Here is a 15,205-nt window from a genome sequence, read left to right as displayed (position 1 = left end):
TTTTGTAGAGGGGGCCCTGCTGAAATAAGCTCACATTCAGGTATGGTAGGCCTCATGTATTTGTATTCTAATTCACACCGCAAAATCAAACCTGTCCCTTCAAAAAAACGAAATGCTTCTGATTTAAAGCAGCTCTGTCACCTTCTTGAGTCTTTGCATATATTTTAGAAACATACATGATGGGGTGATTTCCATTCAGGGTGTGGGTACAACATGGGTGAGATATAACTATGACTAAAAATTAGTTTCAGTTGTTGAATTAGACTCCACAGGTAAATTCCGGACTAATCAATTCATTCGTGTGTAGACTAAAATGATTATATTTTGGACAAACCAGCCGAAACAAGCTTTTGCACAAGTCTAATTCTTACCTTATTTGTGCCTGCTGGTTGCCACCATCTTTGATCTTCAGCTCTTGGCATCCATGTTGATGTCCTCCATAAATGATGTCTCACGAGGAGCATAGTATTTTACCTTCTATCCTTTAAATTTCAAAACAGTTTTTTGAGCTTTTCATAACTGTATTTTGATGAAATGCACATAAAAAATGTTTTCAAGAATGGGATATTGATTTGCTTGTTTGAAGCATTTCTGTTGAGCCAGTTGATTAACATTTTGGAAATCACTAAACCTATATGCCTTTCAGAAAAATAGGCTATACAATACTATCTTTTGCTTTTTGCATTGTATAGGATTCCAGAGATGTATTTCAATTTGCAGTTCCATTTCTTGCTATATTGTAATGGAAACGTCAAACAAGGTCTGTTTAATAACAGTTAAGTAAATATCCTCCACTATTCCATCCATAAACCTTCTGTATATACAATATGGCTCCAGGAAGACAGACATCTTTTTTTTTTTTTTTCCCCCAGTAGAATGTTTGTGTTCTAGTTTAAGCGGAAAGCATTCTGTTTTATTCTTGATCTCCTCCCCCACCTTTTTCCATAAAAGCTCCCGCTTAATCCTGTTTTCCATGTCCACTCATGATGCATACAGATCACAACACAGAACTGTCAACCTTGAAAGCAATATATGTTGAGCCCTTCTATTGGGTTTCAAATTGAGCTTATTTTACAGCTGGTAGCATTCTGGGAGACCCTGGTACAAGAATTGAGATCCTGTTTGAATCATTTTGATTATATTTTGGAATTGGGACTATAAGTTATAGACCATTCCAATGCAACTTATTTAAAAATAGGTTTGTTTTGATTCGATAGAATATTTCACACTTTGGTGTGTGTGTGTATATATACATATCTTTAAAACCAAGCGCTTTCACAGGGCTTTTCTTCAGTAGATTATCTTCTTTATTTTAATTACAACAAATTGTGATAATTACATTTGTAATCGACGTTTCAGTCCCTCCGTGGGCCTTTTGTCAAGATCTACAATATAAAAAAAAAATCAAATAGACCATGTTTAAAGCTAGCAATAACACATTTTTGTTTGTTGGGAAAAGCAATACATTCTGTTGTACGGAGAAACCCTCCAGCATACAGCCCCAGGAAAGTTAAAGGAACACTATGTATTCCTGATCCTGAAGTGAAAGGCCCCCCCCCCCCTTGGGTTAAAACTCACCTTATTTTCAGGCTCCACGGGTCCACCGGTGCTGGCCCCTCCCCCTTGGTGACACCATCAGAATTGCTGATTTTTAGCCAATCCAATGCTGATTGGCTAAAATGCCATTTTGGCCAATCAGCACCTTCTCATAGAGATGCATTGAATCAATGCATTTCAATTAGGAAAATTCAGCGTCCCCATGCAGAGCGTGGAGACGCTGAACGGTAGGGGTGCTTACTGTGCTGCACTGAGCTAGGAAGCACCTCCAGTGGCCATCTGAGGAGTGGCCACTTGGAGGTGTCCCTAGTAGCAATGTAAACACTGCCTTAAGAAAAGGCAGTGTTTGCATTAAAGTGCATGAAGGCAATGATTATACTCACCAGAACAACTACATTAAGCTGTAGTTTTTCTGGTGACTATAATGTCCCTTTTAATATGTATCTGACTATCCACCCAATTTAGCTAAGGTCATTCTTCATTCAGTGGCATGTCCCTATTTGCCCTGGGACCACTTACCTTTATGCATACCTTTAGCTCTTGTTCCCCAATAGGAAGGTGGTGAAAATTTATCTGACTATATTTACTATCAGTCCCATGCATAATTACACTTTGTATTAATATTTCAACCTCAATATATTTTGGGTTCATATCTGCAAAACTATGAAATAAATGGAGAACTGTGTTGCAAGTCTCTGATGGTGAATAGGTTTAACAGTGGTGAAAATCTGATTCTGTGTTCCTAATACGTTAATACAAGACTTGCAATTGGTGAAGGGTCTGCATATATTATACAGGTTCTATTTGACAAAGAACAAACTACTTTCAAACAAAATCCCTTTGTATGACAGCTGCTTAACCAAAATTGTCAGAAAGATTTGTCATGTACAAAATTGCTTCGACTGTCCATTTGTATTCCAACCACACACTGTTTATTGACTCAGGAAAGATAAGGTTGTTTATATGGATTGCAGAAAAAAAAAAAGTAATTTTTAGTTTTTAAAGGATTTCTTGTGACCGTGATCTTAAATGGAATTGGTCTAAAGTTTTAAACTAACCTTTATAAATGAATTGCATGACCATTTATAGTTTCATGGGTCTGACTACTTGCCAAGCTATCACAGGGTAAAATGTGTGGGTATGAACACCTATCTAAACCGTCCGAATCAGGGCTCAAAATTTCAACTCTCTACTAACCATTGGCTAGTGAAAATGTATCCCTGGCGTGTTAGAAAAATATGGTGTCAGTGGAAATTTGCCACTGTATGCTGTGGCTTGTAGTGGGAAGTCGATTTTAAGGCATGACTAGTAACATAGGACTTTATATAAAACCGCTGCTTTAATGAAAATATTCATATCCTTTAATTTACGTCATTGCTTAAACTTTCATTAACTCATACCAGGTAACAAAGTACATAGTTACATTATCACTGTACAACTATCTATTTGTGAAACATTTACATACAGGGGCAATTGTGGATAACATCGAACCAAGATTAAGCTACAAATAGTCTCAAATTACGGAGATTTCTTCAAAGTAACTAACAACACAAGAGATAATAAATAACCATAAATAATACAACTGTATACGAATGATAAAAAAAAAAAAAAATCCCTAATTAACTATATAACATTCAGTGTAGTTTATTTCAAGCAGAGCTATACATGTATAGACAGAAATGTTCAATAAAATGTTCAATAAAAAAATGTTCAATGAATAAAATAAACCATATTCTATGTGTAATTTGCAATCCGCATATTTAATTTACATGAAGACTGTGTTCTAGGGAATGACTTTAGGTGATCTCCAAGGTTGTATAACTAGAGCAGAACACAGTTTCTGGTAGCGTCCTTCTCTATGCACTAAAATATTAAATAAGACACCACAGAGAGGTCATGAAATATTTACTTATTCAAGCTCTGTAATGCCATGTTAATTTCACAAAGTCTACTCTGCATGTCGCGGTTGTGAATTCTAACCTTATCTCTGTTTGAAATGCGTTTGTTTTTATTTTATATAATTTTTTTTCTCATCTTTCAAAAGTGGAGACCTAAGGGATTAGTTGTCTTTCTTTTTCAAAATCATTCTTAAATTCCCACTTCCCACCCTCCAGCATCCACACATCGCCCTATCTACAGGCTCTCCTCTACCCACAGGCCATGTAAATAATAAATGAGTGTTTGTGCAGCCAAGTGCTCTACTTAGGAAAGTTAACCTAGATGGCAATTCTTCTGTGTGTCTGTTACAGATCAGCATCTTCATGACACATCTCTCAAACTACGGCAACGACCGCCTGGGGCTCTACACGTTTGAAAGCCTAGTGAAGTTTGTGCAGTGTTGGACCAATCTCCGACTCCAAACTCTACCACCTGTTAACCTGGCAAAGAAATACTTTGAAATCTTTCCACAAGAGAAGGATCCTCTATGGCAGGTGCGGTATAATTCTTCATTGTGTAATGTTACTTACTGTACCCCAAAAGTCTCTTATACAATCAGTGTTTTAGGTGTATCTAGTCTCTCTTTTGAGTTATGGAAAGTGTTTTTTTTTTTTGTTTTTTTTAAGTTTATAGTTATGGTTATATAGCCCGTGCTAGTTAGAGATCCTTATTTATATTTTAATTTCTGCCATTTTAAAAGTGCAGTATGCCCCTAGAAGTACGTTTAGTACTGGTAGGTGTTTGCATTTAATCACTTTCAAGGTCCAATGATACATTTTATGGATTAAGTATAGAATGTTGCAACATTGTTCAATTTTTAAGAAATAAAAAGTTTATTAAGTAAACACTTTTTGTGAAACCTTGATATTTGCATTTTAGTGTAGTTGCGGATGCTTGCTGAGATTGATGGACATTTGTATGCCCAGCACATTTGGGTGCTAGTGTAATGCACAATTACTTAAGGATAGCAGGAGCTCAGGATAATATAAGGCATTTTATTTATAAGTAGGTGTTGGTGCACTGTTTATATAAGGAAGCTGCATTAAACGACAATGTACCATTAACTAGAGTGTCACTTCCACTATTCCATTTTGGTGTTGATGTAGTTCTGGAATACACTGGGTTAAATGGTTTCTCTTTGACCTTAAAGGGACACTGTTGATACTGTAACTGCTTTATCTCATAAAGTGATTATAGTGTCTGAATTCCTCTGGGATGTCCTTCTCATCAGTATTAAAGCTTAACTCGAGCCCACCGCAGCCCATCCACTCTGTGGGTAAACGTGATTGGCTGAGAGTGTCAGCTGGCCACGTGGTTTTACCAACTCATACCAGCAATGGGTGGCTGCAATAGACAAAGATTTTAATCACTACTTTGGCCATAAGTCTAGTGGGGGCTCGACTGTGAACATTCAGGCACCTTCATTCAGTATTAAACTGCTGAAAAATAGTTAAATACTAGAGGACACAGAACCAGTGGACTCCACACACTATAACCAAACCAATGAGATTAAATTGTTAAAGTGCCTACCCTATGTCTGTATCCCTTTTCCATAATGCTATAACCTAAATACAAACCTAACCACTAATCCCAATGTATCTGAACCTTAAAGGAACCCTCTAAGCACCAGAAGCACTACCGTTTAATGTAGTGGTTCTGATTTAAAGAGACTGATCCTGCAGTCTCAGCTGTGTAAATACTGCTTTTTGTTAGAAAAGGCAGAGTTTACATTGCTGCCTGATGCCACCTCTAGTGGCAGTCACTCAGACAGCCTTTAGAGCGTCTTCCTGTTGTGGTCATGCAAGCCTTGCAGGACTGATGTTCGTCGTCTTCACGCTTCACGGCTAATGCTCCCTATGAAGAGAGGGGAACAATAATCTAAAAAACTATTTTAGCACTATGGCTAAAAAGACATGTTTGTATACCCAATATTAATGTTCCTTTATTCCTAATGCGTTTAACCCAGATTACGTACTCTCACCACAAACTAAACTTTACCCTATTTTAAACTAGCTCAGAACTCCTATCAGTCACAGCATGGTAGAATTTATGTGCTGAATCAGCTACTTTAAAACGTTCCATTCTTTAGATCGGTGGATTACAATGTTTTGCATTGTTTGCCAATCAGTACAAGGCATACATTGAGCAGTGTACACGCAGCACTATGTTATACTGCCGGTGTATGCATACTCCTATTGAAGTAGCATCTACGGGAATGAAAAGGCAGACTATAGGCTTAAATCCGATGACATGCAAATTGTGTATATATTTGGCTAGTGTTGTGTTAGTTTTTTAAATTGGGAAATCGTTTAATGTGTAGATGTGTAGATCTTTTTCAGGGTTAGTTGAACCAGGTTTATTAATGGAAATCATCTGCAAACACTGCAATGATTGCTATTTTTATATAGCCACTTTGAGGGCAATTTACATATGAACTAAACATGACCGATTCTCTTTAGCAATGATAATAGGAAAAGTTTAGTTGGTAAAGAACCCAAGTCCCCATTTCTGCAATGCCTACTGAAAGATTAAATGAAACAGTTAAGTTTGTACTTTAATACAATTTTAAGCTTTTTGCTCACCTTTTCTCCTCCCATGATGTCATGGGGAAGCATGGCCTCTTTAGTGGACCAATCCAATGCACCTCATAGAGGAGCATTGGGGACCTGATGTGCGGCAAATTTCCTCATAGGAATGCATTGAATCTATGCTTTATTACGAGTGCTTCTGTTGTCACATGAAAGAGTTTTAATCAGTCAGTGCAGTGTAAGCACCTGTAGTGGCTGTCAGGAAGACACACTAGAGGTGGATTTAACCCTGTAATGTAAACATAGCTGTTTAAAAAAACAAATGTTTTACATTACAGTGTTAAAAGGACAGAACCACTGCACCTAGACCACGTGGAATTGTTGACTTTAGTGTCCCTTTACTATTGGCTTCACCACAATTTAATGGTTGACCACATTATTCTCTGCTTCAGCTATAAATTCCTAATCTTTCAAGCTATGCGGTTTTATCTGGGAAACGCTGTTACACCCATTATAAAATGTCTGCAGTCTGGCTGTCTACATCTTGACTTGAAATTATTTTATGGTTTTACAGAATCCTTGTGATGACAAGAGACATAAAGATATCTGGTCAAAGGAAAAGACCTGTGACAGGCTGCCAAAGTTTTTAGTTGTTGGACCTCAAAAGACTGGTATGTATTCATTTTACGAGCATCATTGGTATTTGGTAATTGGTCTTCACACCACTAATCTTTTGTTGTTAATTGTTACATTTCTCCATAGGTACAACAGCCCTGTACTCCTTTCTTGGCATGCACCCAGCTGTCACAAGTAACTTCCATAGTCCAATCACTTTTGAGGAGATCCAGTTTTTCAATGGATTGAACTATCACAGAGGCATTGATTGGTAAATATTCTACTATCAAATGTTTGTCCTGTAGTTGATCGGTCAGAAATTATGACTTTTCGCAGCTATTTCTTTATTTGCCAAACATTTCCAAGCTCCAGTTTGGTCAGATGGTACTGACCATAATCAGGAGCTAAATCTTGCCATCTGGTTATGAGAATGTCTCAATATATTTCACTTTGGCATCTAAAATGACAAGGGGACTTTTATCTGACTGATGAATCCCTCACGATTAAGACTCCCAAAAGGTGTCTTCTTGTGTATTTTCCTCTTTATGAGTAGACCCTTTGATGCATACTCCACTGCCAAGTACAAAAAAAAAACACCGTTTGGTAGATATATCACCAATGAAAACATGCATGGATTTAGTTATACATTTTTTCAGTGGGGTAAATCTAAAACGGCTTACATTAGAAGCCCTCCGTTTCTAACCCAGCCCAGACTTTCTTTGGCTACCGAATCGTAGACTTCCCAGTGCAGCTCAATGAGAAGTCTTTGCAAGACAGGTGCTTTGGACAATTGCTGTCTCTTGAGTTTAGTTCTACTGAGCTAACCAAACCAGGATGTAACAGGACCTGTTGTCTGCTTAAACCAGGTTCAACCAGTTGTAACCAGGTTCATTTATAATCTATCGATCTATACATATATATTTTTTTTAATCTGCACTTCTTGTAAAATGAAGAGGACACTCTAGCAAGCTAAAGTTCTTTAGGTGTCCGTAGAGTCCCTTTAAGTTTTGGCAATTTTGTAGCTCTGAACATCTTTATTTATTGATTTAATTTCTCTTAGGTACATGGAATTCTTCCCTATGCCTTCCAATGCTAGCACGGACTTTATGTTTGAGAAGAGTGCAAATTACTTTGACGCTGAAGTGGTACCTAAACGAGCTGCAGCACTTCTCCCCAGAGCAAAAATTATCGCTATCTTAATCAGCCCTTCATACCGAGCTTACTCCTGGTATCAGGTAATGCCCCCGTGGTTTGAAATCCAGAACTTCATTTACTTGTGTCATCGGGAGTGAGCAGAGGAGGGCGTCCTCTGATGTTTAATGTGACCCATGAGGCCATTTGTCCATATACATAAAATGAAGTTAGTGGAAAGGGCTCCAAAGGTTAATTGTTGTGAAATATTCTGGGGATGCTGAGGCGTTCTGATTTTCATACCTGCTGTCATTATTAATTTGACCTGGCGGTTTCAGTGAAAGCTCATTATTGCTAAACATATCACTTGAAATATCTGAAGTAGTGTGCTGAGGTTTGAACTGATTTTCTCTATTGATTTAACTATTTCTAGTAACCTTTACTGGAAGAACAGGATATTAAACGTAGCTGCAAGCAGCAATGCACAAGAATAACAACACAGATATAACCTATGTAGATATAGTAGGCAGAGCAGCAGATGACCTAGATAAGCATATGACACAAGTATTGCTCAACATTAGTATCTTAAAGAAATACAATCTCCACATTCCCTATAACATAGAAACATAGAATGTGACGGCAGATAAGAACCATTCGACCCATCTAGGCTGCCCAATTTTCTAAATACCTTCATTAGTCCCTGGCCAGAAGGCACCAAAGCAATTAATCACCATACGAATTTTTCATCAGTTTCCGTTTTCATACTTCATTTTTTTTTTTTTGCGTCTTTTGTTTTTTAATTTTGACTTGGCATTTTTGACCATTCGATTATGGAATAATATTGAAATAGGTTAGCAAAAGAGAATTGCATTGCTTAGTTTGCAGATTTCGCTCCTTCAGCATCAGAATGCCAGGAAACAGGGCAGCATTTTAAAATGACCACCGTACAGCATGAAGAGGTGACGTGACCAGGAAAACCCAGTTTATGGGACCAACCTAATTATAACATGACCTTATACAGGAAGTGTCAATATGTTTGCCTGTTCCTACCTTCACAGCATACAGACAGTCCCCAATCTACATTGTCTTGACTTGTAACAATTTACAGCAGGGGTGCCCAAAAGGTAGATCCCCAGATGTTGTAGAACTACAACTTCCATGATGCTTTGCATGCCTTTGGAATGACAAAGCATCATGGAAGCTGTAGTTTGAAAACATCTGGGAATCGATCTTTGGACACCCCTGAGTTACACTTACCAGAAGACTCTGTTATTGAACCTATCACCAGTTACATCATCGCATATTATGGTCTACCATCTAGTGTTCCCTGTGAGCACTAAGTGTAATGATATTTTGCTTCGCCTACTCAAATTTTTATATACATTTTTGTAGTTGACAAAAGTTGAATATATTGCGGTATTTATAGCGGTCACTCATATCTCCCTACAGCATCAGCGAGCGCATAATGACCCAGTAGCAATGAACTTCACATTTGCACAGGTGATAACAGCTGGGCAGCGTGCTCCCCCAGAACTCCGGAACCTGCAGAGCCGTTGCTTGATGCCTGGGTGGTATGCTACACATCTGGAAAGGTGGTTGAGCTATTACCCTGCCAGCCAGGTGAGTGATTACAGGGTTATCAAATAATGCTATGCTGCAGATTTAAAATGCCTTTGTACATTTATAGTAATCACAATATCAAGTTTTAAGGAGAATTGAGCAGGGGAATTAATCTTCTATTGGGAGAATGTGTGCTACAACAGATGTGTTAATGGTGAAAATTGTGTATAGCTGCTCTGTACACTAATGTGGATTACCCTTTATTCCACATGCAATTAATATAGAGAAAAAGAAGAGTGTGGTATATAATTAATATATACCTTAAGTGGAGTGCTATAAATGTTGAGGAATTACTCTTATGTCTAAATATGCTGGAGCATTTATTTTCAATTTAACTTAAAATCTTGTATTTCTTATGTGAATTATCCCCAATTCCCAGTTTAGTGGAGGGGCAAAAAAAAACAAAAAAAAAACAGAAGTTTACTTTGTGACTAAAAATGATTTATTGCCAAACAAGCAAACAAACTAGCATGGCATGAACTTGTAGACGTTTCCATTGACCTGCTCAGTTCCCCAGGTGACAGATTGATATTTTATTTCGAGCAGTTTCACATTGTGGATGGGCAAGAACTGCGGAATGACCCAGCCTCGGCCATGGAGAGTTTGCAGAAGTTTTTAGGAGTGACACCACATTATAACTACACACAGGCCCTTAAGTAAGTAAATATTTGACGACGACAGCACCACATTTTGAATGAACATTGGTAGCTACAACTTTGCACCCATTGTGTGTAAAAGCATGTTAGCTTATCACTGCTGCGCAAACAAATGATTCTGCATTTGTAAGCAGGCAGAGGTGCGGCAGTTAGACCAGTGGCGATTGGACACCACTTCCTTGTCAAACAGTTTGAAAATTGTTTAACACTTGAAGGTGAGAAGGTGCTGATGGACTTTGGACATCATAACTACTTTAAAAATAGATGTATATGTGCAAAAATGTTATAAAATGCCAACAAACGTGCAGGACTTAAAATGTTTTCCCACACTTACATTACTAGAAGTTTAATAATAAAGTGTGCATCCAAGTGATGACAAAACAATACTTGGTGTTATAAGGTGAAGGACAGTATAATTCCTCTTAGTAAAATGCTTAATACCATTTGAATATCACACAATGCTCCACGAGGTTGATAGAGACTCTAATAATAAAAATAAAAAAAAGAAAGAAAACCCACAGAGTAATCCAACTAGTAAATGCCACACTTTAAATCTTATTATGGAACCACTCACATGTGCTCGAGCAGCTTTCAGGCTCCATGTAATACACCCAGTAAAGCCTTATCAGACCTAGATATCCTCTCCGGTATTGGGATATAGGACAGACACTTAGATCTCAATTTGTCAAATTGTTTATTATTTTTACTTTAATATGAGGGCTCAAAATGCTTATTAAGATGGTGGGCGAGTTTTACTAAAATAATAAGTGGATCTCACCGCCGGTGAGTCTTCTCCATTCAACATAAAAATATACAATGTAGACACGTTTCGACTCGAGTCTTCTTCCAGTGCATATTAGTTATTCAGCATCTAAATATACCCTATTCCCTGCCTTACAGTTATAAACATTCTATTCTGTTTCTAATCACTTAAGTATTTCCCTACGTTATCCTTTAAAGAATATAGTTTACTATAAGTAAAAAAATACAACATACTTTACCAAAATGATTTTGTCTTCAGGGATCAGTCCCAAATGACACACACACTGTTCATTATTCATGAGAGTTTAGAGAACACCTAAATTCAAAATATTACTACAATTCCGTTGCTTTTAATCCTGCCGAAGTTATGTATTCTGATTTTATTTTGATTTATGGTCTGTAGGTTTGATGAAGCCAAAGGATTTTGGTGCCAGGTTGTAGAAAATGGGAAGACAAAATGTCTTGGGAAAAGCAAGGGCCGAAAATACCCTGACATGGAGCCATCGGTAAGTCTACCATCTCATTCGTGTCTCTCACAGCCCAAAGCAATTTATATATGTTTTATCGGCCTGTCATGTTTTCTGATATTCAACAAATGCCTTTCTTTATCATAGAGTTGTTTTTTTAGCATTTAATAAAGAGTATACAAAACTTTTTTTATTTAAATTAAAATTATGTAAATTATGGCATAGGTGTTTTGTTTATTTTTTCATTTCTAGGATTAATAAAGCACAGCATAGCCCCAAGTTAACTAGGCATTACAAAAATATGTAAAAATGTTTATGAAGTGTGGATTCACTGCTAATGCAACATCAGATGGCAGGAGTACAGACATTTATTGCTGTCCATATAGTTGTGAAAACACAACTTAGGTCCCAGCCTACCTGTAAGCAATGTAAAAGGTGATTTTACTTGCCTTTATTCTAGTGCCGCACGGGTCTCCTTGCAGCTGGCTCCGCCTCCTGGGCTGAGATGCTTAAAATTATTGACTATTTCAGCCAATCCAATGCTTTTCCATAGCATAGCATTGGGAGCCTATTGCACATTTGCGGCAAAACACCACGCTGCACCAGTCAGCATCTCCTCACATAGATGCATTAAATCAATGCACCTTTATTAACAACGTTTAGTGCCTCCATGCCAAGCGTGGAGACACTAAATGACAGTGCTGCACATAGTGCAGCAGTGACCCAGGAAGCACCTCTAGTCTGAGTGACGGCCACTGGAGGTGTTACTAGGCAGCAATGTAAATTGCCTTTTCTCTGATAAGACAGTGTTTGCATTACAATGGAGGGCCTGGAGGGCCTGGAGGGACAGCCTATGGACACCAGAACATTAAGCTGTAGTTGCTTAAGTGACTAGCGTGTCCCTTTAACCCCTTAAGGACCAAACTTCTGGAATAAAAGGGAATCATGACGTGTCAGACATGTCATGTGTCCTTAAGGGGTTAACCTGTTATGAAGGGCCAGAGCCAAATATGAAATTTACCTCAGAAACATCATAGCATACCTTAAAAACCACAGACATCCGTCAAACTTACATTTTTATTTATGGAAAATAGTGCCTTTAACATGTTCTGCAACTACAAGAGGTTTCATGAATGCATTTTCTCATGTATAGCAGCTCCTCTGGTTGCTGATACTAAACATTTTTTTTGTAGCATTTTTCTTTTTATGAATTAAAACTGTAAACCGGTATAAAGAATGTTTTGTTTTCTGTTTTTACCCACTTGTAGTCACGGACTTACCTAACGGACTTTTACCGGGAAAATAACATTGAACTTTCCAAGCTGTTAAACCGGCTTGGTCACCCTCTGCCAACATGGCTGCGAGAAGAACTTCAGAATTCTAGCCGGAGCTGAGCCTGGGTTCCAACATGCACTGGCATGCTACATCTACACACAACCACATGGCAGAAGTCAACAGAAATCAGCTCGCAAGGACTAATCCTGCTGCACGGGTTGGCTTTCTTTGTAGCAATGAATAGCACTATGGATGTTGACCAATCATTGTGGGAACCAGATGGCTTTGTTCTAATTTCTGTAGCATGTGGACCTTTGTGCTGCAGTGATGGACACAACCTTGCTGAGTCTAAAAATATGTGACAAAAATGCACCTCCTGTACAAAAGTGTTAACTGTTTTGTTACAGAGCTTCTGGTAACAGATGTCTAGAAAATTAAAGTCGCACAATGAAGCCTATTTTAGGCCAGACTTTGAGGAACTTAATCTGAATCAAGATTACATCAGAATGGAACAAGGTGGTCTGGGATTATGTACTTTGACTCCTCTAGGGCATTTGCACCATGGTAACCTGTGCTTTTTGGTGGAGTGCGGGTTCCATTGGAGACATTGCTAAATTATTCAAGCTGTGGAAAAGAGCAGTTTAAGTCCATTTTATCACCAGGATCCCTTTCCTTCCTCTCACGTTTTTGAGCATACCATGGGAATAGTTCTCACCATGCCAACTCACTTACAAATTTATATTTAATTCATTTTTGATAGTGAACAGAGCATGCTTGTTTTGAATCTCGACATCTTATAAGTGACTTATCTTGTAATTCTTCATTGCACATTCTGTGGCACGTTCAACCACTCTTGCCCCATGCCAACCGATCTTTCCAAAGAGTAGACCTGTGCACACGTAGGTAGGAATGTTGATGGCCCTTCAAAAACAAATCACTTCAGTTAGAGGTTTGTAAAAAGAGCCTGAAAAAGAAATGTCCACAGGAACTTGGTTTGGTAAAGGAACTCTTGAATTTTAAAAATATGTTCCTTTACTAGTTCAGTATTCTGAGCCTTTAATTATTATTTTTTTTTAAATGCCATTAAATGGCACAGAGTCAGACTCCTTACTGCAGCCTCATCCTCCTACTGGGAGATCACCAAATTTGATCTGGGTCTAATCAAATACTTCTCATAGAGAAACATTGGAGACATATGGTGCATGAGCGGCAATCAATGCTATCTGCCAATCTAATGTTTCTCTATGAGAAGTCATTGGATCCATATGTCATGAATTTCACAATTTCTCCTATGAGTTGCTTAAAACATTGCAGAGTTTGAGTAGATGTAGGCGATTACTTTATTCTGTAAATCAGATTACTGTCTGCCAACTGTACATCTAAACTATCTTTATCCCATAACTGCTTCCTCTTGGTACTTTATATTTTAAATATTTTTTTTTTATGGGGATTTTCAATATTTATTAATTTATCATCTGGTTAGTACATAATCTTAATTTTAAATAGTTTCTAAAGATTCTAGATTTCCTTTAGGAAAAGGCTAGCAAATTAAATGGAACATGACAATATACAAAGCCAGTGATAGTGCTGGATTTTAGCTTTGGCATACTCTCATGGATTGAGAACTGAATTTATTGTTGGACATGGCCAGTATTTTAGGTTCACAAAGAATGATCACTCACAATCCTATTCAGTTTGTTGGGTGCAGAATCAAATCATTCATTTACAAACCATTCATTGACATATTTCCGTGTACATTTTGTTTTATTGTGAATTATGATCTGCTTGCTATAGTTACTATTAGAGAGGCACGCTGCCTTTGGTCCTGTTTTATGGATATCCTAGTGTCTGTCTAACGCAGTGTTTCCCAGTCCAGGATTTTGTCATTTTCCAAATCCTTTCCTATAGTGACACTGACACAACCTGGAGCTCTGATGTGTCTTGAAGACTGGACTGGGAAACACTAGTCCAATGTCCTGTTTCTGCTGTCATCATTGAATATAGAACATGTTTTACAGTGGAGAGCTGATTGATGCTGAAGCTCTATATTATGGATCGTGTGATCTTCTTGCTACATAGAAACAGCCCAAGTACAAAAAAAAAAAAAAAAAAACTAATCACAAACATTCCAATCACTCAGAATATGGGCAGCTGAAGTCTATACCACAGTTAACCCTTTGTTTGCCAGATGATTACCAGAACTTGCCCTTTCCTTTATCTCTGCTTTTAATATGCATCCTGTTTGAGGGATTAATCTTCCCAATGATCCAACATGTGGAAACGGGATATACACACACACTTTCTCTTTTATGAACTTCCCCTTTAAAGTTTTTAATGGTTTGTCATTCCGCGGTAATATTGCTTATTATGTCAAGCACCATCAACACAATGATTTTTTGTGACAGAATGTGAGGGGAGGGGGAAGAGGATGGCTAGGGGAGGGCATTTTACACAAGCTTTCTGTTATGTTTTTTTTTAAGTTAAGCTGTAGGTATTGTGTATTTTGTAAAATGGTCCATTTACTCTTGTATGGTAACAAAAAAAATGTAAATAGTATGCAATATAGTATTTTATGCCATGTACCTTTTTAAGGGGGTAGAAATTGTGCAACCAAAAGCTTAAACACAAGAATAAATTGATACATGTGGTATTTTGC

General features: G+C 37.7%; 1 protein-coding gene across 1 annotated transcript in view; it reads left to right on the top strand.

The window, feature by feature from the left end:
• The window catches only part of NDST2 (N-deacetylase and N-sulfotransferase 2), a 160,926-nt gene extending 146,853 nt beyond the window's left edge, over nucleotides 1-14,073 (top strand). Inside the window, exons 7-14 of the mRNA XM_063434870.1 lie at nucleotides 3,807-3,989; nucleotides 6,598-6,694; nucleotides 6,786-6,909; nucleotides 7,699-7,873; nucleotides 9,219-9,389; nucleotides 9,936-10,045; nucleotides 11,211-11,313; nucleotides 12,543-14,073. Coding sequence (XP_063290940.1) covers nucleotides 3,807-3,989; nucleotides 6,598-6,694; nucleotides 6,786-6,909; nucleotides 7,699-7,873; nucleotides 9,219-9,389; nucleotides 9,936-10,045; nucleotides 11,211-11,313; nucleotides 12,543-12,668 — 1,089 coding nt within the window. The 3' untranslated portion in view covers nucleotides 12,669-14,073. The remainder of the gene's footprint in view (nucleotides 1-3,806; nucleotides 3,990-6,597; nucleotides 6,695-6,785; nucleotides 6,910-7,698; nucleotides 7,874-9,218; nucleotides 9,390-9,935; nucleotides 10,046-11,210; nucleotides 11,314-12,542) is intronic.
• The last annotated feature ends 1,132 nt before the right edge of the window (nucleotides 14,074-15,205 follow it).

Source organism: Pelobates fuscus, chromosome 10, assembly GCF_036172605.1.
Source record: "Pelobates fuscus isolate aPelFus1 chromosome 10, aPelFus1.pri, whole genome shotgun sequence".
In the NCBI taxonomy this organism is placed as follows: Eukaryota; Metazoa; Chordata; class Amphibia; order Anura; family Pelobatidae; genus Pelobates; species Pelobates fuscus.
The sequence above is the reverse complement of the archived record's forward strand: the minus strand, read 5'-3'. Positions and strand labels throughout refer to the sequence as shown.